The sequence below is a fragment of the Gigantopelta aegis genome, chromosome 11, assembly GCF_016097555.1.
Source record: "Gigantopelta aegis isolate Gae_Host chromosome 11, Gae_host_genome, whole genome shotgun sequence".
Taxonomy (NCBI): Eukaryota; Metazoa; Mollusca; class Gastropoda; order Neomphalida; family Peltospiridae; genus Gigantopelta; species Gigantopelta aegis.
The window spans coordinates 8,308,800-8,336,127 of NC_054709.1; the positions used below are offsets into that span (position 1 = coordinate 8,308,800).

Here is a 27,328-nt window from a genome sequence, read left to right on the forward strand (position 1 = left end):
GTAAAGTGCCACACATTTTATTGGTGTCCTGCCTGGATACGCTGTTTATATCAGTTTTATTAGTAAATGTTAACATTATCGGCAATAAAAATTGATTTGGTACATTGAAACCAGAATTCATTCGGAACACTTCGGCCGAGAAATTCCGAATACTCCCGACACAGAACGGGAAGGAAAATGTCAAATATTTACAACAAAAACAAAAATAAGGCTAATGTAAACGATGAAAATATTTAATTATGTTTGATATAAAATTGCAGTCAGTACTTGTAATATGTAAAATCTTATGACTATAACATATTCATTATATTATAAATTAGACAATATCTTACGGGGTCCAATTGACCTTATATTACTTAGTTTATTATTACCAATTACAGATTGCTAAGTTACTTAGTGAAATTTGACTGTCGATTGGTTAAGACTATTAGGTCACGTGATTTTATTGTCCCTGTTTGTACGTCTCTTCCTGTTGTTTCTGACAATCTGTTAAATTAACGCTGATAGCACACATTAGACAAGTGTTCAGAACAGAAACAACATGTCAAAGTCAGGTATGTTACGTTTATTTCTTCTTTAAACGATTCATAGTTTAAAATCGTCCACCTGTAATGCGCAATTCGGTTGCCCATTGATTGACTGTATTGTTAAAATTGTGCAATCGCTTTCCAAACTTTCGATTTCAACTGTTTTGTTCTTTTGTTCTTTTTCTTTTTTTTGACTACGCCTGTTTTTGACGGATGGTATTATGGTATGGTGTTGACTGGCTGTCTTTTAGTTTTCAGAGCATATCTGTCTTATCAATTCATCAAAAATCATTAAGCCTTACATGCAAGCACAACTTCGATGTACCATAACTAGGTCACTGCGACCTACTTTCGAATGAGTAGCCCATGAAGTGACGACAGCAGGGTTCCTCTCTCAATATCTATGTGGGCCTTAACCATATGTCTGATGCCATATAACTATATGTCTGACGCCATATAACTATAAATAAAATGTGTTAAGTGTGTTGTTAAATAAAACATTTCTTTCTTTTTTTTCTTTCCTACTTTTCACACATTACTGTACATTAAAGGAAATCCATGTCTGGGTCATATTTTCCTTATCAATTCATCTGAAATTATCAAATCTTACATGCAAGTACAACTTGGGATGGCAATATGTTGCGTACCATAACTAGGTCAACACTAACCCGAGTACTCTAACCGTAAGACAGCAATATAGACATCTGGACAATTATGACACTCATTACCATAAAAAGATAATGTATATGAAAACTGTGCAATCTGTGCTAACCAAACGGTTGTCAAAGATTCCCGCTCTAATACATTTTTTACAGAGTAATCACCAATACAGGACTTACAGGAAGAAATGCATCAGCAACTACGTATTAAACTGGAACATTATTCAAAGGGGGTGTTGTGAGGTTTCTTCCTGTAGTGTGTATTAGTGATTTTTTTTGTGGGAGAACATTGTTATCATTTATATGGATGCACAAATGGGTAAAAATTTTATAAAAATTTATAACCAGCGAAGATTTCTGGAATTTGGTTGATTTGACATGGAATAACGCTACAGTCTCTATAGAACAAAATTTGCGTAAACATTTGTAGGTTACCAGGGTTCGCACGCATCCTGGAAAACCCTTAGAAAGTGCTTAAATTTTATTTTCATACTGGAAAATGCTTAAAGCTCCTGGAAAAATTAATTAACCCCCTGGAAAGTCCTGGAATTTTATTATTTTATAAAAAAAATTCATTTAATAATAATTATTTGGAAAATATATTTATTAATAATCGTGTTTGACGTCTGGTTCCCAAACTATATCCTTCATGCAACAGTAATTATAAAAGGTCGACTTGTCATTGGTCAACTGTTAAAATGAATACACAGTAAAAAGGCGTGGACATAAATGAACACAACTTGTGATTGGTTGAATAAATTCATGTAACCCATTTCTTATTTACATAACCCATCATGAACTTGTAAATGATGTCATAAATTCAATGCGCGAATGGGTTATGCAAACTATACTTATGTGAGCGACGCACAAACAAAACTATCGCTCTCGCAATTTTCCGAGGCCTGCGCATATCAAACTAATTGTAATTGAAGAAAACTTTCTTTAATTTCAGGTTATCCAAGGCAGCAAACGGCACCAAACCCATATTTACCGAGCGGATACCCGGCCCAGCCTCCTCCGTACACCCCACCTGCAGGATACGGCCAGCCGATGTACCAGCCATCACACCCCGCATACATGTATGGCATACCAGGTAGGTTACTACGAGGAAACAAACAGGGTTTAAGCTGTCAATCACCAGATATCATTTAAAGATGAATATGGTGAATTAGTGTCTTTACCAGTACACCAATGTACCAGCCATCACACCCCACATACATGTATGGCATACCAGGTAGGTTACTACGAGGAAACAAACAGGGTTTAAACTGTCAATCGCCAAATATTATTTAAAGATGAATATGGCGAATTAGTGTCTTTACCAATACACCGATGTACCAGCCATCACACCCCGCATACATGTATGGCATACCAGGTAGGTTACTACGAGGAAACAAGCAGGGTTTAAACTGTCAGTCACCAAATGTGATTTAAAGATGAATATGGCGAATTAGTGTCTTTACCAGTACACCAATGTACCAGCCATCACACCCCGCATACATGTATGGCATACCAGGTAGGTTACTACGAGGAAACAAGCAGGGTTTAAGCTGTCAGTCGCCAAATGTGATTTAAAGTTGAATTTGACGAATATGTCGTTACAAGCCTCTGGGAATTGAAAATTTGAGTAAACCATAAATTTATGGGTTACACAAAAACAAATTCAGGTAACCCATTTTGTTTTTAGGTAACCCATCATTAACATGTAATTGGTGTCACAAATTCAATGCGAGAACGAAATATAGGCTAAGCAAACTGTACTTAAAAACAAACAACAATGATTAAGAAAAGAAACAATAGCTTCATTTGTTCGGAACAAATCTGGACTGACTGGTGTATCATTTTATTAAGTTAAATACATAATATATGAAATTAATGAAATTAGAGCACTTCATAAATTCTAATAATTGAGAATTGATCTTTGTAATATATCAAAGAAAGGAATGTTTTATTTAACGACACACTCAACACATTTTGTTCAGTTATATGGCGTAAGAGACATGGTTAAGGACCACACATATATTGAGAGAGGAAACCTGTCGCCACTTCATGGGCTACTCTTTTCAATTGGCAGCAAGGGATCTTTTATATGCACCATCCCACAGACAGTGTAGTACATACCACGGCCTTTGATATACCAGTCATGTTGCACTGGCTGGAACGAGAAATAGCCCAATGGGCCCACTGACGGGGATTGATCCCACACTGACCGCGCATCTAGCGAACGCTATACAACTGGGCTGCGTCCCACCCCCGCAATATAATACAATGCAAAAATATTGATAATAGCCATCACTACTTGTAACCGTTGTTCAGGTTACCACAGAATACAGATCTAACAAAAGCCTATGGGCTAACATTTTTGTTGGGTGTGGGGAGAGGCTGTTTTTACCTCAAACAAACAAAAATGTTCGGATCTGGATAACAACATTTATTTGCGATTTCGATTGCGGCATAGCAATATAGACTGGGAAGGAGAACAGTGTCATTCAAGTTTGTTACAATGTTATTTATGAATTTCATTTAAGTGGGATACTAAATTCTCAGGTGGGATACCAGATTTTGAAATGTTAGTATCCAACTGGGATACTGCCAAAAAGTTTTAATCTCAACACTGAGAAACCCTGAGTACGCCTTTGATGGACTGCAAAACCTACCAGCACTCATGCCGAAGTTTGGTCATTTAAAAAATAATTTCAATAATCATTATACAGTAAATACTCTAATATAACATTCTTTGTATCTTTGTAATCAATTATGTTTAAAGTCATGCAGGAACATTTAAACAAGTTTTTAACATTAAAAAATCCATTATATTATAAAATGTTAGGGTACACATCAGTATCCTCAAAATATTTTTGGGTAAGCATTTTTACCCATTTTACCCTCTGGAAAATCCCCGACTAATCTGTAAAAGCCATCAACAGACACACTAATACTTTGTTACTCCAGGGCTTCTAGATTATGGTAGCCCCACTCCCATGGCTAGTGATATTCAATATTGGGCTAGTAAATAACTACTATTGTCATGCCCGATGGCTAGTGATTTTTTTGTTCAAACATTGCAGTTAAGTGATTTTGTAAATATGAATAGCCTGACCCCACCCCAAAACCCCAATGTTAAGTGTTTTTAAGTGCTATCTCCCTCTTTCGGTGACATATCTGATTATTACTGTTATGTAATAAACTTGAATTAACTTATAGTAGGGCTTGTGAATTTTTAATCGTGACTAGTACATTTTTAAAATCACTGATCCCATGGCTGGTGGATTAAAAAATGTTTCTAGAAGTCCTGGTTACTTATTCATACCACTATATATATATATATATACACACAACATTGTCTTCGTTTGTGACTGCAAATCAGTCTTGCAAGCTCTCCAAGAAGAGCCACTAGGACACACCGAATGGGAAATGCAAGACATGCTTAACAGCCTGAACACCAATAAGACCACTCTACAATGGATTCCTGCTCACTGTGGAATTATCGGAAATGAGAAAGCCGATCAATTAGCAAAAGAAGGCAGTCAAAAGCCACAGTATCTACATCAGATGTCCTATGATGAAACTAAAACACTCATCAAAAGAAGATATGAAAACATTTGGAAATACAGAACAGGTAGTACATACCCATCGGACCCAATGTGGCACCTGGAAAGAAAACAGCAAGTCCAGATTTTCAGACTCAGGACTGGACATTGTAGACTAAAGGCTCACCTCCATCGCCTAAAGCTCGAACATACAGGAGAATGTCCATGCAACAGTGGATCTCAGAACACATTCTTCAAAGCTGCCCTCTCCTCCAAAACGTAAGGCAAAACATCTGGCCAGAAGAAAAGAGCATCACAGAAAAGCTATGGTGCAGCCCTGGTGGGCTCCAACTGATGATCCAGTTCATTGATGCAGCACATCTCAGGGTTTAGTGAGCATATATGAAACCGAACGAGAAGAAGAAGAAGATACCACTATTCTCACTGTGGTCTAGTCGTTCACCGATTTTGGGTTAAAGAGATTGCAATAAAAGCAATTTTAAATATAGATGTAATACTTGTACAAGCTAGCCCGAGTACTCTGACTGTAAGAGAGCTAGACGGACATTTGGACATAAACACGCTCTCATTACAGTCAGAGACCAACCTATGTCTTTTTTTGGCAATTCCTGACTACCAGACGGTAGGCAACGAGTCCCGCTCTAATACCACAACAATCCTATGTTTGACGTCAAATACCTTTACATCAATCATTTTTCGAGTTAAGTGATACAAAAAAATCCACATATTAATCACTAATACACTTACTACAGAAAGAAACCCGACAGCACCCACATTCAGCTACGCTTCGTGACACTCCGTCGCAACAATTGCAAAGCTCGGCGATCTATTTCGAGACGTAGACCACGTGATCGCGCACTGGGCGATTCTGCCTTGTGCAGCAGTTACAGGGGCCGTCTCATATCAAGCGGTTATTATTTTCATAAACAAATCGTCAGTCAAAAAAGAACTTGTAAATCAGCGACAAATATCATTGTCGTACTGTTAACTGCCAATGCGTATCGATGGGTAATCTCATTAATTGTGGCTACATTCTACGCTGAAAAAGTTCTAAACCTTTTTTTAAAACTCCCACACACCCTCTCGTTCTGAGTACAGTTTGTGGCCCTGATCAGAAATCGTGGTAGCGTACTTGAACATCAAACTGATATAAGCAGGTTAATTCCCGACATCGGACCTGGCAGTCATTTGTGGCCATACATGCATACGGCGAAACTCATCGCCATCGGTCCATAGGCGTCAGCTTGTCTACTATGACGGAACTCCCGTCTACAACTGATCATTGAGTATTGTGTTACAGAATCGGTCTTTGTTCAGTTGTTGAAAACAATTGGGCTGTGTTCTACGTAGGTTAATTCATTGTCAAATAATTATTAACTACCATATATATATGTGATTTACATTTGCTTGGATAAAACGATCGTTCATATGAAATTAGTTATTAAGCAAACAGAATACTTACAACCAACCCAAAACAAAAATTTGAACTATTTTTATTACTTAATTTACTAGTATCCTACCGCCTTTTTCTTTTTTCTTTTTCTTTTTGCTTTTTAATTAGATATTACACCACAGTTTCACATTTGAGTCATTTCCGCATATTTCTTAGGGAGTGGGTTTCAGCTCAGTCGTTTGAGTGTTCGCGTCGCAGGATCGAACAACCTCGATGGATCCATTCAACCAATTGATTTCTTTGTCGTTCCAACTAATGCACCAGAAACTGTTCAGTGGCCTGTGGGAAAGTACATATAAAAGTTCCATTGCTAATGTAGCGGGTTTCTTCTCCAATACTCATATCAGAGTTACCAAATGTTTGACATCCAATAGCTAGTGATTAATTAATCAATGTGCTCTAGTGGTGTCGTTGAACAAAACAAATTTCAATATTTTTTAGTTTGATCTGAATAGCAAAACAACTATAAGATAAGTTTTAAAGATCGAATGAGCTATGCACCGATTCAATTTTGATTTTGCAGTAACAAGCATTGCCATCCTTCCCCTTAACGCCTCGGAATACATCTTATGATACCCCATCCCCTCAAGAGCGTTACGTAATTGTTGAAAAAAAAAAAAAAAACCCACACACACACTCTACTACTGTACTAATGACTAATTCATAAAACATAAAATAATCAAATTAAATTACTACTTACTTTATCTTTCATAAGAGGAGGCAGTACGTAGCACATACTTTTGCCGTATCCTGTCGATAACACCCAAATGTATCCTTCAAATTCAAAATGGAATCAATAATGTGTAATTGTTTTGGTCTAATGACGTAATGAAATCCAAATTCATCCAAAACGGCATTAGCCAACTCTTCCATGTTGTAACTTCGCTTGATATGAGACGTCCCCTGTAACTGCTGCACAAGGCGGAATCGCCCAGTGCGCGATCACGTGGTCTACGTCTCGAAATAGATCGCCGAGCTTTGCAATTGTTGCGACGGAGTGTCACGAAGCGTAGCTGAATGTGGGTGCTGTCGGGTTTCTTTCTGTAGTAAGTGTATTAGTGATTAATATGTGGATTTTTTTGTATCACTTAACTCGAAAATGATTGATGTAAAGGTATTTGACGTCAAACATAGGATTGTTGTGGTATTAGAGCGGGACTCGTTGCCTACCGTCTGGTAGTCAGGAATTGCCAAAAAAAGACATAGGTTGGTCTCTGACTGTAATGAGAGCGTGTTTATGTCCAAATGTCCGTCTAGCTCTCTTACAGTCAGAGTACTCGGGCTATTGTACAAGCATGAGGCAGACAAACATGATGCTAAACTAATTAGACCTACCCGGTATTGGTTAATACATGTAGGCCCAATAATCATAAACAACCCCTGCAATTACCCACGGCAATCAGCAATGCCGTGGAGTTTTTATTTCTCCACGGCACTTTTATGCCTTCATGGTTTTTTGTAAAATTATAAACATCCGACATAAGACTTGTGCCATTATGACTCCTGTCAGTGTTCCGTAGCAAAAGTGTCGAATGACATCATCAGCATTGAACGGTGGTGACGAAGTTATCCAAACCTTTAAAATCAAAGCTCACTGGCGTAGGAAGCGGGGGAGGGGGCATGTGCCCCCTACTTTTCAGATATTTTGCTTTATATTTGCTTTTTAATAGTTTAAAAGTGTGCCCTCCACCCCACACTTTTTGGCACCTTCCTACGCCACTGAAGCTTATGGAAATGGTTGAACATAACATTGAAACGGTTATTGATTTGCAACATTTTTAATGTTTATAAAAGCTACTTATTTTATAGAAAAATTAACTTATCAGTTCACACGATGCAAATTCCTTTATTAAAATCTACGGAAACGTTGCTTTGGCGATCATTTTCTTTTTAAACTTGTATAGTTATAAAATAATTGTTTAGCAGCCACAAACTGTATAAAATCGCGTATAATAGGTAAGCGAACTTGAATACTAGTAAATTTTTTTTCCAAAAATTAAAGTTCACATAAAAGCAACCAAAATGAAACCAATATTTACTAATAATGCAAATAATATACTTGTAGTTCGAAATGTACGTAGGCTATTTATACGACGGTATGTGTGTATGCAATTTCCCTCAACACCCCAACTCATGACGGGTGCACTCGGATTAACAACTAATGGATTATATGATGAGAATTAGAGTTTAAGAACGCTCAGATTAGCAACTGGACAGTCGACGAAGTCGCGAGATCCAAAAATTGGCCAATAGACCAAGAAAACTCCCGCCGAGAACGCTCGCATTAAGCTAGAATTATACTTTAAATTTGACGCCGTCACCGGCCGTAATACGCTAGAATACACTACGCCGGTTGGCGGCATCAGTTGGGGACTGCCGGCAAACATAAAGTAAAGTAAAGTTTGTTTTATTTAACGACGCCACTAGAGCACATTGATTTTTTATCTTATCATCGGCTATTGGACGTCAAACATATGGTCATTCTGACACTGTTTTTAGAGGAAACCCGCTGTCGCCACATAGGCTACTCTTTTTACGACAGGCAGCAAGGGATCTTTTATTTGCGCTTCCCACAGGCAGGATAGCACAAACCATGGCCTTTGTTGAACCAGTTATGGATCACTGGTTGGTGCAAGTGGTTTACACCTACCCATTGAGCCTTGCGGAGCACTCACTCAGGGTTTGGAGTCGGTATCTGGATTAAAAATCCCATGCCTCGACTGGGATCCGAACCCAGTACCTACCAGCCTGTAGACCGATGGCCTGCCACGACACCACCGAGGCCGGTACCGCGCGTTTAGCGTCATTGTACCAAGTGTAAATCGACGCTCGCAGGTGCCGACCTATTTTCAAGGCTCCACGTAGATATTTTAATTTTACCAGATGTTAAGATGGCTGACATAAATGCTAATAAAGCAGTTATAATTGAAAGTAAAGTTTTTTTTTTTAATTTAACGACGCCACTATAGCACATTGACTGTTTAATCATCGGCTATTGGACGTCCATTAGGCCAGTCGTTTTTTATTAATAGGTTTACGGATCCGCCGAAGTTCATTAAAAAATCCCGCTGGAAAAATAAAAATGCAAAACAACATTATTTTTATTTTTTTTACCGCCGTTCTGACCAAAAAAGAAAAAGAAAAAGTAATTCACGGGTATTTTCCCCAAAATTATACTTGTCAAATCATATTCTGTCTTTTTTAAATTATTTATTCAGAAGTACGTTGCGTTTTGACTTTGCCGTGTACTGTGCGGGTGCACAGGTGGGGATGCGGTGAACTCGTATGGAAACTAACTCGTATGAATGGAAAACGAACTCGTATGGAAAAAATAACGGTGAACTCGTATGGGGATGCATGGGCGGATCCAAGGGGGGGGGGGGGGGGGACCAGGGGGACGCGTCCCCCCAAAAAATTGTTCAAGTGCCCTCAAAATGTCCAAGTGCCCTTTTTGTTTGTAGAATTTTTTTTTTTTTTAAGTAAACAATAATTATATTGTAGATAAATGAAATCAAGATTTTCGTGTACATGCGCAAGCTTGCAGATATGTGTCTGTGTTATTGAGTCTCATGGCATGTATGGATATGCAGATATACTTTGATATTTCTCTTAATTGTGTATTTTGACACTTGTTTTTTGTATACATGCTTCTTATTTATGTCACCATCAGTCAACTATTTGCGTGTCAACCGCAGTTTGTGCGTCAACAACAAAACACGCATGCCATTAGACTTATTTCCTGCGACAGAAACCGTAAACAATGCATGCATGTTTTGCATGTCTCACTAGCCCAAACTTAAAAACCACTAGCCACGGACGTTGGGCTAGCGGATTTGTCGAACTCTGCATAAAAACTACACACAAGTTGCTATACAGTATTGGATATATCAGTTTGTAAATTCCATACAGTTCACTGCCTTTTCCCCTATACGAGTTTGTCTTCCATACGAGTTCACTTGTGGATTTCCATACGAGTTCACTGCATTTTCCCCCATACGAGTACGTTTTCCATACGAATTCACCGCAAGCCCACAGGTGCATGGCCACCATCTCGTTGTTGTTGTTATTGATACTTGCGGAAAGCGGCTATATGTCGAAATCAAAATTTCAAGTAGCAGAATTGAACAGTTTATCGCAGTATGTCTGTATTAACTAATTCAACATCATAAATACATATCAAAAGTATAAATCAATAAGCATCTATGTATAATACAGTATTTATATGCCTGAATGCCAAAGCAGTAAAATTACGACATGTGCAGACCAATTTCTGTTGAATCCGGGTCGTTGCGCCCTAAAACCACTTCGAAACCTGTGTTGTTTCGTAGGTATGACAAAGTTTGACGTCACTTTGCGCTGCATATCTGCCACCAGCTTAAATGACTCACTTTTCAACACGCATATTACAGCTTCCCAATGAAATACAGTGATATTAAATAGATGTACATACATAGCGTTTTGTCGTCTTTCCAACAGATATAATTATTTAATTTGTAATTCGGTTAAAACTACACCAATAACGATTTTCAAGAGAGATCTGTCAGTGACGTCGCGTAACAAGTATGACGTCGCGGCCATTTTACAGCTGATAGGGTCACATGATAATTTTGTCTTAACGCGGCGTCTGACGTCAATGGCTTCTTTTAGAAGTGTTTTGAGGGATTTAAGACGTGGCTCATTATAGAGAAAGGTAGATTTTTTCACTGATAACGAAATGTGATGTTTTAAATGTACTTTGAAAAACACTGATCTTCAAATGGATTTTGAATATATTTCTATACTTAGGCACATCGAGTTCACATATTCAGTTGTTAAATTGAACCTATTTCTATGTTTTCTTTGAAGTTTCAAGTAATTTCACCCTAGCACATTTGAGCGCAAGGCGTCCTAACTGAGGTTGTCTCGGCAGTCATTGCGGCAGCCATTTTATCAATCCCATAATGCATCGCTTCAAGGTAGCACTGCCTAGTGTGTTACATGTGTTTTAGTTTTTAAAAATAAATATTAGGGCCTAAGTTGCTGAAATTGCGTTTTGTTATAACTGACCATGTGTCAAATATCGGAGGTGAATCTAGCTCAAATACATTATGGCTAGCGAGCTCTCACCAACAATTACATTGTTTTGGTCGTTTCTTGCATGGAAATTGTCTTCCTTTTTTAAAGCTGCAATCTCTCCTCACATTAATTAGCATAATATCATAGAAACACACCTACAGTTTTTATAAAGAACTGTATGTGACAGTGCAACAATTATAATAGTTTATAATATAATTTTTGTTTAGATATTTTAGATAATATTCCGATCAGCACACAGTACCGTCCCTCACATGCTATATTGCTATTTTTTTAAATGTATTTTCCAGGGAAACATGACCCCACCCCCACCCCCACCCCAGCACACACACACAAACCTTTGTTAGCCACAGTCTAGACCTCTACACAATTTCCTGCACAAGCGCCTGTTTTACAAAATATTTCGTTTCAATGCTTCAAATTAATTTTATATGTACATTAAATTGTATTATAAACATGCTAAATTGCAAATTTTGCTGTAATAACAGCAAAAATTATTTATCCTAAAAACATCGACCTAGTAACTGTAACATTGGTATTTGTATAAACATGTTTATAATGTTGGTCTTGCATGTCGATTTTTCAAGATAGGTAGGGCCTAGATGTCCAACATGTTAGAATGAAAACATTGTTGTACACATGATTGTAAGCATAACTGGCAGGCAAATCAAAATAAATAACCACAAATAAAACAAAAACAAATAGCTCAATCCACCACCACCCCCAAAACACCCCAGTAACAACACTAACCCCACCCTAAAATAAAATACAAAATACCCCTCCCCCTCGGCAAACACACACGCCCCCCAAAAAAACAAAAACAAACCCACAACAAAAACAAACAACAAACAAAAACAAAACAAGAACAAAAACAAACATATAACCCAGACGAAGACGCACATTTTCTATCTATATTTACAGTGGCATGCAATAATCACATTTGTATTATTATTATTATCAAGACCTCCCCCACCAAACCACCACCCCAAAAAAGACACGTCACCAAATTTTTTGGTACATATTTTTGCTTGAAAAAAAAAGTTTGACCACATATTTTTTTTTTAATTTTTCGTTGTTCTACCTACCCTTAGACCCGTTCACCCAGGGTTGGTTCGTTCTAAAATCTTATTCGTACGGAGTCGATTCGCCCCGATTATATATTTATTAGTGTAATTGTTTTGAAATAACATGAATATATCCACTCCACATTAGTTATTTAAACGAGATATAAATACTGTAAAACCCGGGAAGCAGAAGGGTAGTGAATGAGAAAGTACATGCAACCACAAAATCCATTTGCAACATATATGCGTGCGTGTGTGTGTGTGTGTGTGTGTGTTCATGATGAATAATCTGGATTTGAACATTTTCTTTTTTTTTCCTCCGACAGAAACAAATTGGTCAGAAAAAATAAATAAAAAAATGGATCCAAAACTTTTATTTTTATTTTTATTTCGACCACCTACATATATTTTGTGGAAAAAAATCCGTAAACCATTTAATAAAAAATAGGTGGCCTTAGTAGCAATTGAAATTTTATATGCATCATCCCACAGACAGGATAAAACATACCACGGACAATATCGCCAGCTGTTGATTCATTTATTGCAACTTATTTTCGGGCTTATATCCAATTAAGGTTCAAAACACGCTGTCCTGGGCACACACATCAGCTGTCTGTCCAGGACAGCGAGTTAGTTGTTGGTGAGAGAGAAGAGGGTGTAGTGGTCTTACACCTACCCATTGAGTCGTTAAAACTCGCTCTGGGTGGGAGCCGGTACCGGGCTACGAACCCTGTACCTACCAGCCTTATGTCCGATGGCTTAACCACGATATCACTGAGGCCGGTTCTTGAAAACACTCTCTGAGGGTACAGACGTAGCAGGGACGCAGAGGTACTTCTTTGTATTGATGGATAACGATGAATATCTTTGATTATTAGTACCCTACAAGATAATGGATTTCACTATGCACACTATAAAAACTATCGATAGTGGTGTAAACAATTGCGATCGATAGTTGAATTAACTATCGATGTATTGCTGTCGAGGCACTGACTATCGCAATATATCGATAGTATTGTTACACCACTACTTTTTAACTATCGCATGTTACAGCTCGATGACACTGGCAGACACTGATATAGTCTGCTTGTTTTGCCATGAAATGTTAAATATAGACTGGATTTCCCTCAACTACGAACTAAGTACCGAAGGGCATTCTCAAAGTAGTAAACTAAAAGTTTGTATCAGACGAATTTTAAAAGTAAGTTTGAAAATATTTCTCTAGTCAGAGTATTTTTATCATGTTAAGAATGATTATTTATTTATTTTTCAAAACATTCTAAAAGTCTGTATAAATACCGGCCAAGGACACGGCATAAAACTACGGTGGCATGTGCGTAATATGCCGATATGTTCCGAATGCAGTTATATTGGGAGTGCTCTATTGGGCGGTCGGAATTCAGTGAGAACTATTCTTAGAATTCCACTAGTCAAACAAACTTGGAACAGAAACACTATGTTGTTTAGTTGATGAAAACATCTAGACTTGTGTTTTTAGAGCACTGCATAAGTGGTGTGGAAAAACCATATTTACACGTGCCTACACTAACACAGACTATCGGTAATTGTCAGAATTCATGCCTCGCTCTTTTGGGATTCCGATTTGAATTTCTAGCCAAACGAGCGTATCCATTCGGGCTATTGTTTACAAAGGATTACACCAACATTTGAACATGTGGTGTTGTTTAAGTAAAAACAGTTAGTATAAAAATTATTTGATTCAATACATTTATTATTATTATTATTTAAAAAAACCTATGACAGGTTTTAAAAGTAAAATTTATTGTTCCTTTCCCAGTTTCGTAGGGTAGCCTGTTTCGGTGGGTGCGTCGATTGCGCACAAAATTTGATTTCTGACATAGTTGACGTTTGCATGAGGAAAGTAAACAAACGTCTGTCACATTCGTAGAAATGTTCTTTAAAATATGTTAATACAGGTATGAGTGCAGGAATGTGTGTGATTGGTGGGTGGGGTCGAGTCATGCTTTAGAACCGAATGGTTTTGCCTATCGACGTCCCCAACTGCGCTGGCTAACGACAAAAACAAATTACACTTTACAGTGATATTGATGTTGATATTTACTGCGTTTTTGCATTTACCATAGTTTGACACCCAATAGCTGAGGTATTTTTCGTACTGGGGTGTCGTTAAACATTCATTCATTCATTCATTCTAATGCATGTCAAGTTTTTTTTTTTTTTTTTTGTTTAAATTTAAGCAGTTATAGTTCAATGTTAAGTTCGCGTTTCTAAGGTCATTTCTCACAAACTGTTCAGATCAGTGTAGTTTACATTCGCGTTTCTACCAAATTTTAATGCTAATTATTTTTCAAACTTAATTTTTTTTTTTTAACTTAATTTTTATTTATTTATTTTTTAATAAGGAACTAAATTAATCATGAATTTTACATTACTGTGAGTGACACCAAATATGTCTGGGGGGTGGCACGTAGCCCAGTGGTAAAGCGATCGCTTGATGCACGGTCGGTTTGGGATCGCTCCCCGTCAGTGGGCCCATTGGGCTATTTCTTGCTCCAACCAGTGCACCATGATTGCTACATCAAAGGCTGTGGTATGTGCCATCCTGTCTATGAGATGGTGCATATAAAAGATCCCTTGCTGCTAATTGAAAAGAATAGCCCATGAAGTGTCAACATCGGGTTTCCTCCCTCAATATCTGTGTGGTCCTTAACCATATGTCTGACACCATATAACCATAAATAAAATGTGTTGAGTGCGTCGTTAAGTAAACCATTTCCTTCCTTCCTTCCTAATATGTCTATAGTAAATCTGTGGAGTTATTGTTGTGTGTGTGTGTGCACAAGTGTTCGTACGTTAGCTACAATTTAACGCTGTTTTTCAGGTCCCAAGCAGAGTCAACCACCTCCGTACACAAATGCCCAACCTGCTGCCCAGTCTATGCCCATGGCTCCCCCAGCAGCACCGCTGCCAACCAATGTACCGGTGAGTAGTTTTTTTTGTTTTAGAAAACTACTAATCATTTCAAGACCTTATTTGTACTGTTAGAGAACTATTTGAGAACAATACAAAGTCAAGCATTTTTGTTGTTTTGGTCAGCCAATTTGGAAAATGTTTGCATATTAAAATACTGTTGCATAGACCATTGAATTAAGATTACTGGGCGGAATAAAAAAATATTAATTAAAGAATAATTAAATTGTGTTTATGGTCTTGGCAGAATCCTAAAGAAAAAATCTTCAAATTCAATGTCTGTCAGTGTATAAAATATGTTTCTTACTGTCCCACTGTTTGTAATAAGCCAAACCTTCGTTTTTAAAGGTAGAGTAAACTCAAACAAGATATTTATGTGTTGGAAAGATGCATACCCGGACCACCAACACATACTGACACTTTAACAAATGAAAAACGCGTAATTTTAGAATTAATAAAAAACCATGATTATTCCTGCTAACTGGGGGCAGCCATTTTGTTTCGTTTTTGTAACGACCAGTGGTATAGCTTAGGGCGAAGTGACGTCAGCTCAGGGCCAACTTCTCTATTAGACCTATGCACAGTAAACAAATGCTCTAATTTACGACAAGGTGCTTCACTTTCATCAACCTGACTTGTAAAACAACATAAATGACTTGATAGTATAATAAACTATTTAACTAAATATATTTCAATTTGCATCAATATAACGAAATGGAGTTATAGTATTTTTTTCATTTAACAAATCCAAAGAAAAAATGCATATTATTAGGCCTATTGGTAGGATACGTTTGAGCAAAAACGACCACTCACGATACCCAAGTGATAATTTTCTTTTTTCTGGGACTACGTAATTGGTCAGTTTTGTGATTTTAGATGGGGAAAGTCTACTTAATCAAGGGTTTTACAGAATTAGTTACAGTAATAAAGCTGGTACAGTCCATTATGATTTGAGGTTATCACACAATACCCTGTGATCTTAATAAAAGAGGCACGTCATTTTAGTGTGTCTAGACACAGTGTCTAGGGACCGTCTAAATATACACCTGCCAATCAAGAACCACAGGTACAGGCCACGGAAAGAAAAGACCAATTAAGCAAGAAAACACTCCCGACTATTATTTCAGTACGTGGGTTAATTTATGTACAAAATATAATAGTTATTTCAACACTGGTGGTTTATTTTGTATTGAAAAATAAACCACATATACATGTTGCTGTGTTACTGGGATAGATATTATTACAGAACACTGCGATGCATCCGCAAAAATCAGGTATGTTTTGTTTCTTCAGTTCGAAAACTAATTCCTGACGTGACACGTTAGGTATTACATAACCACCAGCTCGCCAGAGGGCGTATTCACTGGGATGGTACAAAATGGCTGCGCCCATTATATATAATAGCTGTCACATTTAACCGTTTTATTAATTAACTATACGATTATACTTGTTGATATTAAGCAGTAATGTGCATTATGTATCGTTGAATATGCACACCAGTCCAAAAGCCTTGCTTTAGCATTCCTTTAAGGTGCGCAAGTGAGTAAATATAATTCCAGGGGTTTCCCCAGGGCCGTTGGGCGTAGCGGCCCGACACGCCTTGGTCCGTAAAGTAAGCGATTTGACGGCGTGTCAATTGCCGCTACGCCTTGATTTGAAGTGCTTTAGAAAAACAATTTTCACAAATACGAGCATGTCAGTCAACTGCCTCTTGCAAACAACTTGTGTACCAGTATATCAAGCACACCTAATTACTACGACAGGTAAAACACTTCCTAAATATCTAACAGTGGACCAGTTGTCTGCTCACAATTGGTGTTTTGTAATTTTACCAAATCTACTGGGACCGCTAATCCGTGAAGAAGGCCCTTACGCGTAACGGGATTCCCGTGTCGAGCAATCAAGCTTCAAGGCCGATCAAATAAGATGCCCATTGACAGAATCAACTGTACCATTTAACTGAATAAAGGATAAGTGAAGCACTTTTTAAAAGTACACTTAAGTTGGCAATCAATCATTTCTATCCTAACACCCCCTTCCCAAAAGACCCACACACTGAACATCCAGGGCTTGCGCTGTCGGTAGCCAAATTGGCCATTGGCTAATTAAAAATTATTTTGACAAAAAATGGCTAATAAAATTTGCAAGTGGCTAAAGTTTTGGCTAAACCATTTTCTACCTTCTGTAGTGAACAAACGGTTACATAATCTATCCGACACCTCAAACATAATAATAATACCAAATATTCAATTAGCGTAATAGCGATCTCGTGACGGTAACGAGAAAATCCAGAATACAACATAGGCCTTACGATGTTTGCTTATTTTAATAATCACGATTATTAATTTTAACGGCATGCATTCGACATGTATGACAGCAATGTGACGGTGATTCAATGTCTGGAAGATCTGTAACTTGTTATTTTAACTTTGTAAAGTCTTTGAACCAAAGTAATAAAAACAAACCGACAATATGTGTCAGTTTTAATACACATGCCAGTTCAGGGCCGAAAGACATGTAGCGAAAACAAAACATTCGCTATACTGGTTTGTGCGCTTCACATTAAACCAAATGGACACGACGGACACCAATCAAATAGTTCGCGAACGTTAGGAAGAACGTTCGTTGGCTGAACCGAGGAGAGGTCTTGACGCGAATATACGTCACACGTGAGTCAGCTGTCACCCACGTGTCAAGAGACATCGTTGCGGACATTGAACAATAGAGAAACTATAGTTGTTTGCATCAATGAATACCTAACAGCAGTTTCATATATTTCCTTTGTCTTTGTTAATTTTGTACCTATGGTCGAGAGCACGCATGCAGATAGCGATTGCGGGAAATGAACATGCATTATTTATACAAATTGCAGTTAAACGTACACTAAATTAGTTTACAATAATCATATATTTTTTTGGATAATGTTAGATATATATTTGTAAGACTGTGAGGTGACATTTAATAAGTTAGCTGGATTTTAAAAAGACCATACATTAATTTTATTGACGTGTTTTTTTAATTTTATTATTTTTTTTATAATATAAATGGAATATACTGTGAAGTCAGCATTCTTAGGCCTAGGTATTTTACAACCAGAAATCACAACAAGCATTTAACACTACGCTGAAATTTCAACCCACTACCCATTTATTGTGGCTTGATTTGTGTTATACTGATGCTAAAAATGTAAGCGCCTTAAAAAATTCCTGGGGTAAGGCCTGAATTCTGTATGTTGTTTGGCATTACGAGTGTATATACAAAATCAGCAGTTTTCATACCTTATACGGCCGAGTAATATGAAGACTCTTTCAATAATATAATAAAATTTAAAAACTTGACAAGCACAGTAGTTTCCATTCAAGCTTTCAATATATTACTGATATTTCTCTTTGCTTTAGCAAATAGAAAAATACGTACCAGTCAAAATGCACCAACGATAGAGCCCTCTACATTGCGACTGATTTGATTGCATCGACTAAAACAATTTCATATTATCTATATAAAAACATACAAGTAGGCGCCATCTGGCTCCTAGGTGTAAACGTTATCATAAAGGCCTGTGATATTTAAAGTATCTATAATGGGTTGGGACATACTATCTATTTTATTCGGCAGAGTGCTCTCCTGAGGTGCACGGGTCATAGGATTGAACCTTGTCAGGGGACCCATTGGGTTTTTCACATTCCAACCAGTACCCGTCGACTGGTATATAAAAGGCTGTGGTGTGTTGAGGATCAAACTATCCCATTCATGTTCATTGTGAAAATGGCTTTCAAGACGAGTGTCAAGGTGATTCATACAGATGTGTAACAGGGGTGCAGAAATGGAAAATGTTTCGATTTCCTGCCGGACCAAAACCAACAAAAATTACTAGCCCGCCAGAATGTTTTACTAGTCCGCCAGCCTGTAGAACAATATAATATTAGTTACATTATTTGTGGTTGTGTCTGCGACAGGGTGAGGATGACTGCCCATGGAATCAAGCTTGATACGACTGGCTGGCTGCCCGTCTGAAGTCGTAACCACTAACAAAAGAAAAGAAAGTTTGTCATGGTACCATTGGTGGACTTTCACACCTGTGACAAAACAAGATATTTTCAAGCGTTTCTTAGTTGATTCAGACCCGTGATAACGCTGTATATGCATTCAGAGAAATGCAAGTGTTTTATTATAAAAACAAATGTGTATGTATATGTATATATATATTATTCATTTTTTTACGGCAATGAATTAGGACACTCAAACATGGTGGGGCGCCCTTTTATATGGTGCTAGCTACCCTTTTATATATTCAAGCTAGAACAAATGTAAACCGATAGATACCATTCAAGTGTGTCTTCATCCCCTGGGACCGGCCTAAGGCGTAAACCACGATAGGCTGGTAGGTTATGCGTGAAAATAAAACATGCCTTTCCTTTCATCCCCTGGGTAACATTCATTTGATAACCCAGACGTTATGATCCCCTGTTTCTCAAGGCAAATAATAGTTCTACTATGAGAGTAGTAGACAATGGGAGATCAGTTCTACTGACTGACCTATACTGCTTCTAACTATAGGCACTGTTACTGGAGTTGATGCGTTGCAGGGTCGAACCACCTTGATGAATACATTCAGCTGATTGTTTTTTTTTCTCGTTTCAACCAATTCACCACAACTGGACAAAGGCCGTGGTATGTGCTTTCCTGTCTGAGGGAAAGTGCATATAAAAGATTCCTTGCTGCATTAGGAAAAATGTAGTGGGTTTTCCTCTGATGACTTAGACTATGTGTCCGATTTACCAAATGTTTAACATCCAATAGCCGATGATTAATCAATCAATGTGCTCCAGTGGTGTCGTTAAACCAAAAAAACTTGTCAAGCCATTTTAGTCATACTTATTGTAATTTAATGACATTGAAGGCAATTTATAGTACAGTACTGTTATATACTGTAAATCTTGAAATAAACGTGTCCCTAAATTAATGCGAGTGATGGTGGGCAGATTAAAATGCGACATGAAATTAATGCGAGTGGCCTCCCTTTGAAATTTTACTTTCCTAGCAACACACGTCTGTGTACTTTTTGGTTGAATCCATGTTACAGTTGTCTTCAATGAGATCAACTTACTAACATATCTGTATACACATCAGTTAACCTGTTAAGTCCTTAGTGTTTTTGATGAGATCAACTCCAAGCATATGTTGCAGCGTTCAATTACATAACGGGTATGGTTACATAAATCTGGTTAAACATTAGCATATATGTACCATTACAACTGTATCTTCCTAAGAATGTAGACATATTTCAAAGTAAAGTTTGTTTTATTTAATGACGCCACTAGAGCACATTGATTTTTTATCTTATCATCGGCTATTGGACGTCAAACATATGGTCATTCTGACACTGTTTTTAGAGGAAACCCAGTCAACAATTAGTCAGACTTGCCTACAAGGAATTGTTTTCCAGTTGTTAGCTGTTAGAATTTTAATCTTTGTTTGTTTTGTTTTAATAACGTGGGACACATAGACAAAACCTAGAAATAAATGCATCATATTATTAATGTGAATAACACGAGCTCGCATTTTTCGCATTAATGTTATGATCGCATTAATTTCAGGATCTACAATATTACTCATTGTAATTAAACAAATCAAAGTGTCATGATGTGAGCAAATTAATGCTTTGTTTTCACAGACCTTAGCAATTTTGAGGTGTGTGATTTTCAAAAACTAAGGTCTGATAACCCAAACTTGGGGCAGTACGCAGCCCAGTGGGATCGATCCACATCAGTGGACCCACTGAGCTATTTCTTTTTCCAGCCAGTGCACCACAACTGTTATTTCAAAGGCTGTGGTATGTTCTGTCCTGTCTGTGGGATGGTGCATATAAAATATGCCATGCTACTAATGGATAAATTGTAGCGGGTTCCCTCTGGGACTATATGTACCATATGCCAGAAATAGCCGATGAATAATAAATCAATGTGCTCTAATGATGTCGTTAACCCAAACTAGATTTTACTTCCCAATAATTTTGTATGTACAGTAAAATACTCTTATAACGAATTGCAAGGGACCAGGAACATCGGTTCGTTATAGCAGTAATTTGTTGTACACACTTGTGGAAGTTTGCCGTTGTCATTCTGAAAGTCGACCATTTTTTTTCTTCAAATTTAAACACAAAAATTAGTGGGTTTTTTTATTTATATTTCAGTTATCATGAATAGAAGCAAATAAAATAAAAATAAAAATAAGAAAAAAATTATGACTGGCTCGCTCTGAATTCACTAATTTATACTGAAATTCAACATTTTGACAATATTTGGTTCGTTTTACTTTTTAACAGTTAATTGAATATACATAATTCGTTCCATACATTAAAATGTATTAATACTATAGGTCTCACTACACCGATGTCATCTGCCATTGAAACCCATGTTAAATTGCCCAACTTCAAACGAAGATTGCCACTAACAACATACACAATTGCGAACATACATTATATAAGCATTTATTTTCACTCCAAAATTGCTAACATTTCCGTCTTGAGTTTTTTTGCTATATGACCGCATCTGGCTGTAGTACCGGTCCAAACAGGTGGTTCATTTATCGATTCACTCTGGCTGTCACTTGCGCTATATATACCCATGTCCCAAAAGGTCGATGCACAATATTACAAAATAACAATGGCAAAATACAGCCAGAAGGCTTACTATTAAACATACATATTGTTTTAATTCTTCACCATTTCCTAGAAGTGAATATGTGAACCATAACACGTGTCACAATTAGGAACTATAGTGGACCGTGATGAATGAACTCTCACCCGGAAGTGATCTGTGTAGTGAGACCATGGAGTGGGGAAACCGGGACTTTACAATCAGTTCGTTCTAACCAGTAGTTTGTTGTAAGCATGTTTGTTCTAAAAGTACTTTACTCTGTGTTTAAAAAAATAAAAAAATAAAAATTGTTCTGTTTGTGCAGGGTGCCTACCCACAAGCTCAATACCAACAGTTTCAACCTCCGGTAGTGATGGCAGGAAACATCTACGACTCGGGAGCACGATTCGATGGAGTAGCCCAACCCTCCATACCGGTAAGACAGATACCACTGCAGGGGCAGATCTAGGGGGATGGTGTTGTGTGTGTGTGTGGGGGGGGGGGGGGCTTTAATGATTACATGTTGAATGACACACTCAGAGTAGCCCAACCCTCCATACCGTTAAGACAGATGCCACTGCAGGGGCAGATCCAGGGGGATGGTGTTGAGGTGGGGGATGGGGGGGGGGGGCTTTAATGATTACGTGTTGAATGAAACACTGTATGACCCATCAGGGTATTGCCAGAAAGGAAAGGAAATGTTTTATTTAACGACGCACTCAGCACATTTTATTTACAGTTATATGGTGTCGGACATATGGTTACGGACCACACAGATATTGAGAGTGAAAACACGCTGTCGCCACTTCATGGGCTACTCTTTTTCAATTAGCAACAAGGGATCTTTTATATGTACCATCCCATAGACAGGATAGCACATGCCACAGACTTTGTTGTACCACTCGTGTTGCACTGGCTGGAACGAGAAATAGCCCAATGGGCCCACTAACGGGGATCGATCGGGTATTGCCTGAAAGTATAGTGAAACCTGCTCTTGCAGCCACCTGTATTAAGCAGCCACCGAAGAGGCCACATTTTAATTCTCTTCGGTCATCTAATAACATATAAGCTGACCTGTATTGGTCATCCATTTGTGTTAAAAGGACACGTTTTTATACTCCCTTTGGCATCTGCTTAAAACATTTAATTTTAATTTTATTTAACCATGGTTACTTTACCATAGTTTGACACCCAATAGCAGATGTATTTCTTTGTGCTGTGGTGTCGTTAAACATCTATTCTATTCTATTCAATCATGGTTAACAAAGCACACTTGTTATTAATACATGTATTATAGTGTTTAATTGAAATATGGTTGCATAGTTGTAAATAGGAAAACCCCCCCAATGTAACCCTTTTGTCAGCGGTAGATGTTTTAAATGTTTGCAAAACAATTTATGAAAGTTTGTGTTGGTTGAAGAGGAACATTCACATTGTTTGCATTTCCAGGGATAGAAATATAGAAACATTTTCACTGGATTAAGGGAGTAATGGCCTAGAAAATTTACTAATCTTCATAAAAACAAAAAAACAAAAAACAACAATTATTCACTTGATGCGTGGTCAGTCTAGGATTGTTCCAGCCAGTGCACAATGATGGGTATATCAAAAGCTGTGGTATGTGCTATCCTGTCTGTGGGATGGTGCATTTAATATCCTTTGCTACTACTAGAAAAATGTAGCAGGTATCCTCTCTAAGACTATAACCGGCCTTGGTGGTGTCATGGTTAGGCCATCGGTCTACAGGCTGGTAGGTACTGGGTTCGGATCCCAGTCGAGGCATGGGATTTTTAATCCAGATACCGACTCCAAACCCTGAGCAAGTGCTCCGCAAGGCTCAATGGGTAGGTGTAAACTACTTGCACTGACCAGTGACCCATAACTGGTTCAACAAAGGCCATGGTTTGTGCTATCCTGCCTGTGGGAAGCGCAAATAAAAGATCCCTTGCTGCTAATCGGAAAGAGTAGCCCATGTAGTGGTGACAGCGGGTTTCCTCTCAAAATATGTGTGGTCCTTAACCATATGTCTGACGCCATATAACCGTAAATAAAATGTGTTGAGTGCATCGTTAACTAAAACATTTCTTTTTCTCTGACTATATTTCAAAAATCACCAAATGTATGACATTCAATAGCCGATGACTAATAAATCAATGTACTCAAGTGCATGGTGTAGCGAAACAAAACAAACTTCAACTTTAAAAAAACAAAACCCAGTAACTATAGGGAGGGATGATTCTATGCCTATCATTATGTCCACTTTCATAGTTATTTGAATTGGACATGACCCTAAATCTAGAAACTTTGTCCACAATTCAAACCCCAATTATATTTGGCTATGTCTAGCGAACAGCTTTTTTTAAATGTATCTGTCACAGACTGTATAAACAGGGTTCATAGCCTTAAAGACCAAATAAATTCAAAGACGACTTACACAGCGGTCAATGACAGTAGAATACGATAAAAAATACCAAATCTGTTTCTTTACATTGTTGTCCATGGCAAAAAATTAGCTCTTTTTTTTACATGCATCATGATGGATTAAACCTTGTAACTGGAAAATATCACAAATGCATGCAGCTATAAAAGATATCATCATTGCTTTGGCTATGATTTGTGAGAATGTAAAGACTTATTACAATTCAAAGACTTTCAAAGACCTAAAAATATTTTTTTTCAAATTCTGACTTTTAAAGACCGCTGCGAACCCTGTGTAGTTTGTTTTGTTTATGCTATTGGATGTCACTAATTCTGATATGTCCACAGTGGCATAGCAAGTGTGTGGGGGGGGGGGGGGGAGGGCAAGGAGGGCATGTGCCCCCCCACTTTGTGGGAGCAGAGATGTTTTTAAAAAATATATTTATACGTGTGTATATATATATATATGCGTGTGTGTGTGTCTCTCTCCCCCCCCCCCCCCCCCCCCACACACACTTTTTGGCACCTTCCTACGCCCATGGTCCAGTGTTGTTAAAACCAAACAAACTTTACTTTAGTAGTAAAATACAATTCTTGTCGTTACAGCCTCCGCCCCCCGGGTATGCTCCATCCGGTGCTCAGATGGCTGCAATGCATGGAAATGCAGTTGTTGGAACGCAGCAGCAAGCCGGTTGGTTAACCGGAGGATCTGGGGGAGGAATGACGCTTTGGTGAAAAGTGATCGACTCCCATCAATCGTCTTGTGGGAGGAGCTACAGTTTGAACAGTGATCAGTTCCCATCAATCATCTTGTGGGAGGAGTGACATTTTGACCAATGATAAAGCTCCATCAATTATCTTGTGGGAGGAGTAACATTTTCGTTAATTTCCATTGGTCTCTGGGATGAACAACATATTTTATGATGATGATGACTCGTGCAGAGGTAGATGCATTGGGGAGGAAGACACTTTTTTTTTTTTTTTTTTAATGTATAAATAAGAATGGTGTTGTTTTTCTCATGATAGGTAATTTAATTCTTCTGTGAAGGTGTACCTGATATGAATTATAATAATTTCTTAAAGTCTTAAAGATTACACAGGTAATTTGAAAATAATCTCTTGCATGCTTTCTTAATTATATTGTTATTGTTACTGGTAGTTGTTAGGAGTGGTTTTGGTTTGAATTTAGTTTATATCTTTTTATGTATATAAATATATTTTTCACATACAGTGAAACCCCTCAACACTGGAATGATCTCAAAACTGGATGTTTTTGCACGGTTCCATGATTTATGCATCTTTTTAATAATAAAGTTTACCTCTCAAAACTGGAAACCTCTCTAAACTAAACATTGGACGAATAATTCAGTCCCAAAATGTTTATTTAGTGTAAATTATACCAGACGATCCGACCGTTATCAGTCATTATGATGCTACTAATTGATTCGTATGTTATTACTTCACCCAGATTTTTCGACTGATACTATTTAAGCAAACTAAATGAGTAAGCAAATGTAATGGCTTTGCAGTTTCGAAAAGATGTCGGTACAAGGAACATTTTGTTCAGAGTCGTGTTTCACTACGCATGTTTTCAAAGATCGCTGCACAATTTTAAAACATTAAACAGTAGTTGCTAATCAATTTTCAATTAACTAGAAATATCACCAATCAAGATTTTGAGACAAAGGGCCAAAGGTACAGAGGCTGTTTATCATGTCAATTTTTAACAAGAAGCATCCAGCTAAACGTCGCCGCATCGAACTATAACTCGAAGATAAAAAAAACTTAAATCATTAAATGTATTTATTTACCAAATGTTAAAATCTAAGTGAAAATTTCTTTATTAAAACATTATCGGTTTGCTACATCTTTGAGAAACGAGACATAATTATATATAATTATATAAGATAGAGTACAAATAGAATGCTAGCAAAAACAAACAACAGAGTATAACAGCTTTTGGATCCATGCAAACCTCTGAAAACCGGACAATTTACTTGTCCCATGGATGTCCAGTTTAAGAGGGGTTTTGCTGTACTTGTATTTTTCATTTCTTCTCGTTAATTTAACAGCTAAATATTTTTGTTTTCCTGACAAAAAAACAAAACAACAAACCTTGTATAAATGTTTATTGTTAATTCATCATATTTTTCTTCAAGTTAATTTTTTTTAAACTTCAATTTTATTTTGACATGCCACTTTTATATGTATATTATAAAATAAAAATGATTCATATTGAATACAATTGAACATAATTTGATTTGAAATAAATATTTTTTTGGGTAATTCTACATGTGTTTCTACATTCAGGTATCTGATATAAATAATTTTCGGGTAATGATTAAACCTGTTTATTATTATAATCTTTCACAAAGACCTCTAGCAGACAGGATAGTACATAACACAGCCTTTGACCAGTTGTTGTGAACTGGTTGGAACGAGAAAAAACCCAATCAGCTGAATGGATCCACCGAGGTGGTTCGATCCCGCGATGCAAACACCCACCCAGAAAGACCTTTAGCAATTTATTTGTTAGTAAATATATATTGAATTTGTTGCTTCACAAGTATTTGTACAAGATCATCAAACCTTGCATGCAAGTACAACTTTGGATGGAAGGAAATGTTTTATTTAACAACGCACTCGACACATTTTATTTTTGGTTATATGGCTTCAGACATATAGTTAAGGACCACACAGATATTGAGAGAGGAAACCCACTGTTGCCACCTCATGGGCTACTCTTTTTCGATGAGCAGCAAGGGATCTTTTATATGCACCATCCCAAAGACAGGATAGCACATACCACAGCCTTTGATATACCAGTCGTGGTGCACTGGTTGGAATGAGAAATAGCCCAATGGGTCCACTGACTGGGATCGATCCTAGACTGACCACGCATTAAGCGAGCACTTTACCACTGGGCTACGTCCCGCCCCAAAAACTAGGGATGGAGGTATGTTGCATACTATAACTAGGTCACATATCATATG

General features: G+C 37.5%; 1 protein-coding gene across 2 annotated transcripts; it reads left to right on the forward strand.

Annotated features, from left to right (window-relative positions):
• Nucleotides 1-401: 401 nt before the first annotated feature.
• LOC121385215 (DAZ-associated protein 2-like) lies at nt 402-26,621 on the forward strand. Of its 2 annotated transcripts, XM_041515789.1 has the most exons (5): nt 402-554; nt 2,139-2,279; nt 15,191-15,291; nt 22,243-22,353; nt 24,942-26,621. In XM_041515789.1, the coding sequence occupies exons 1-5, from the start codon at nt 542-544 to the stop codon at nt 25,068-25,070; spliced, it is 495 nt and encodes a 164-aa protein (XP_041371723.1). In that variant the 5' UTR covers nt 402-541; the 3' UTR covers nt 25,071-26,621. The 2 variants fall into 2 exon arrangements, with proteins under 2 accessions (XP_041371723.1, XP_041371724.1); XM_041515790.1 differs by lacking the exons at nt 402-554; nt 2,139-2,279 and adding an exon at nt 13,783-13,888.
• The last annotated feature ends 707 nt before the right edge of the window (nt 26,622-27,328 follow it).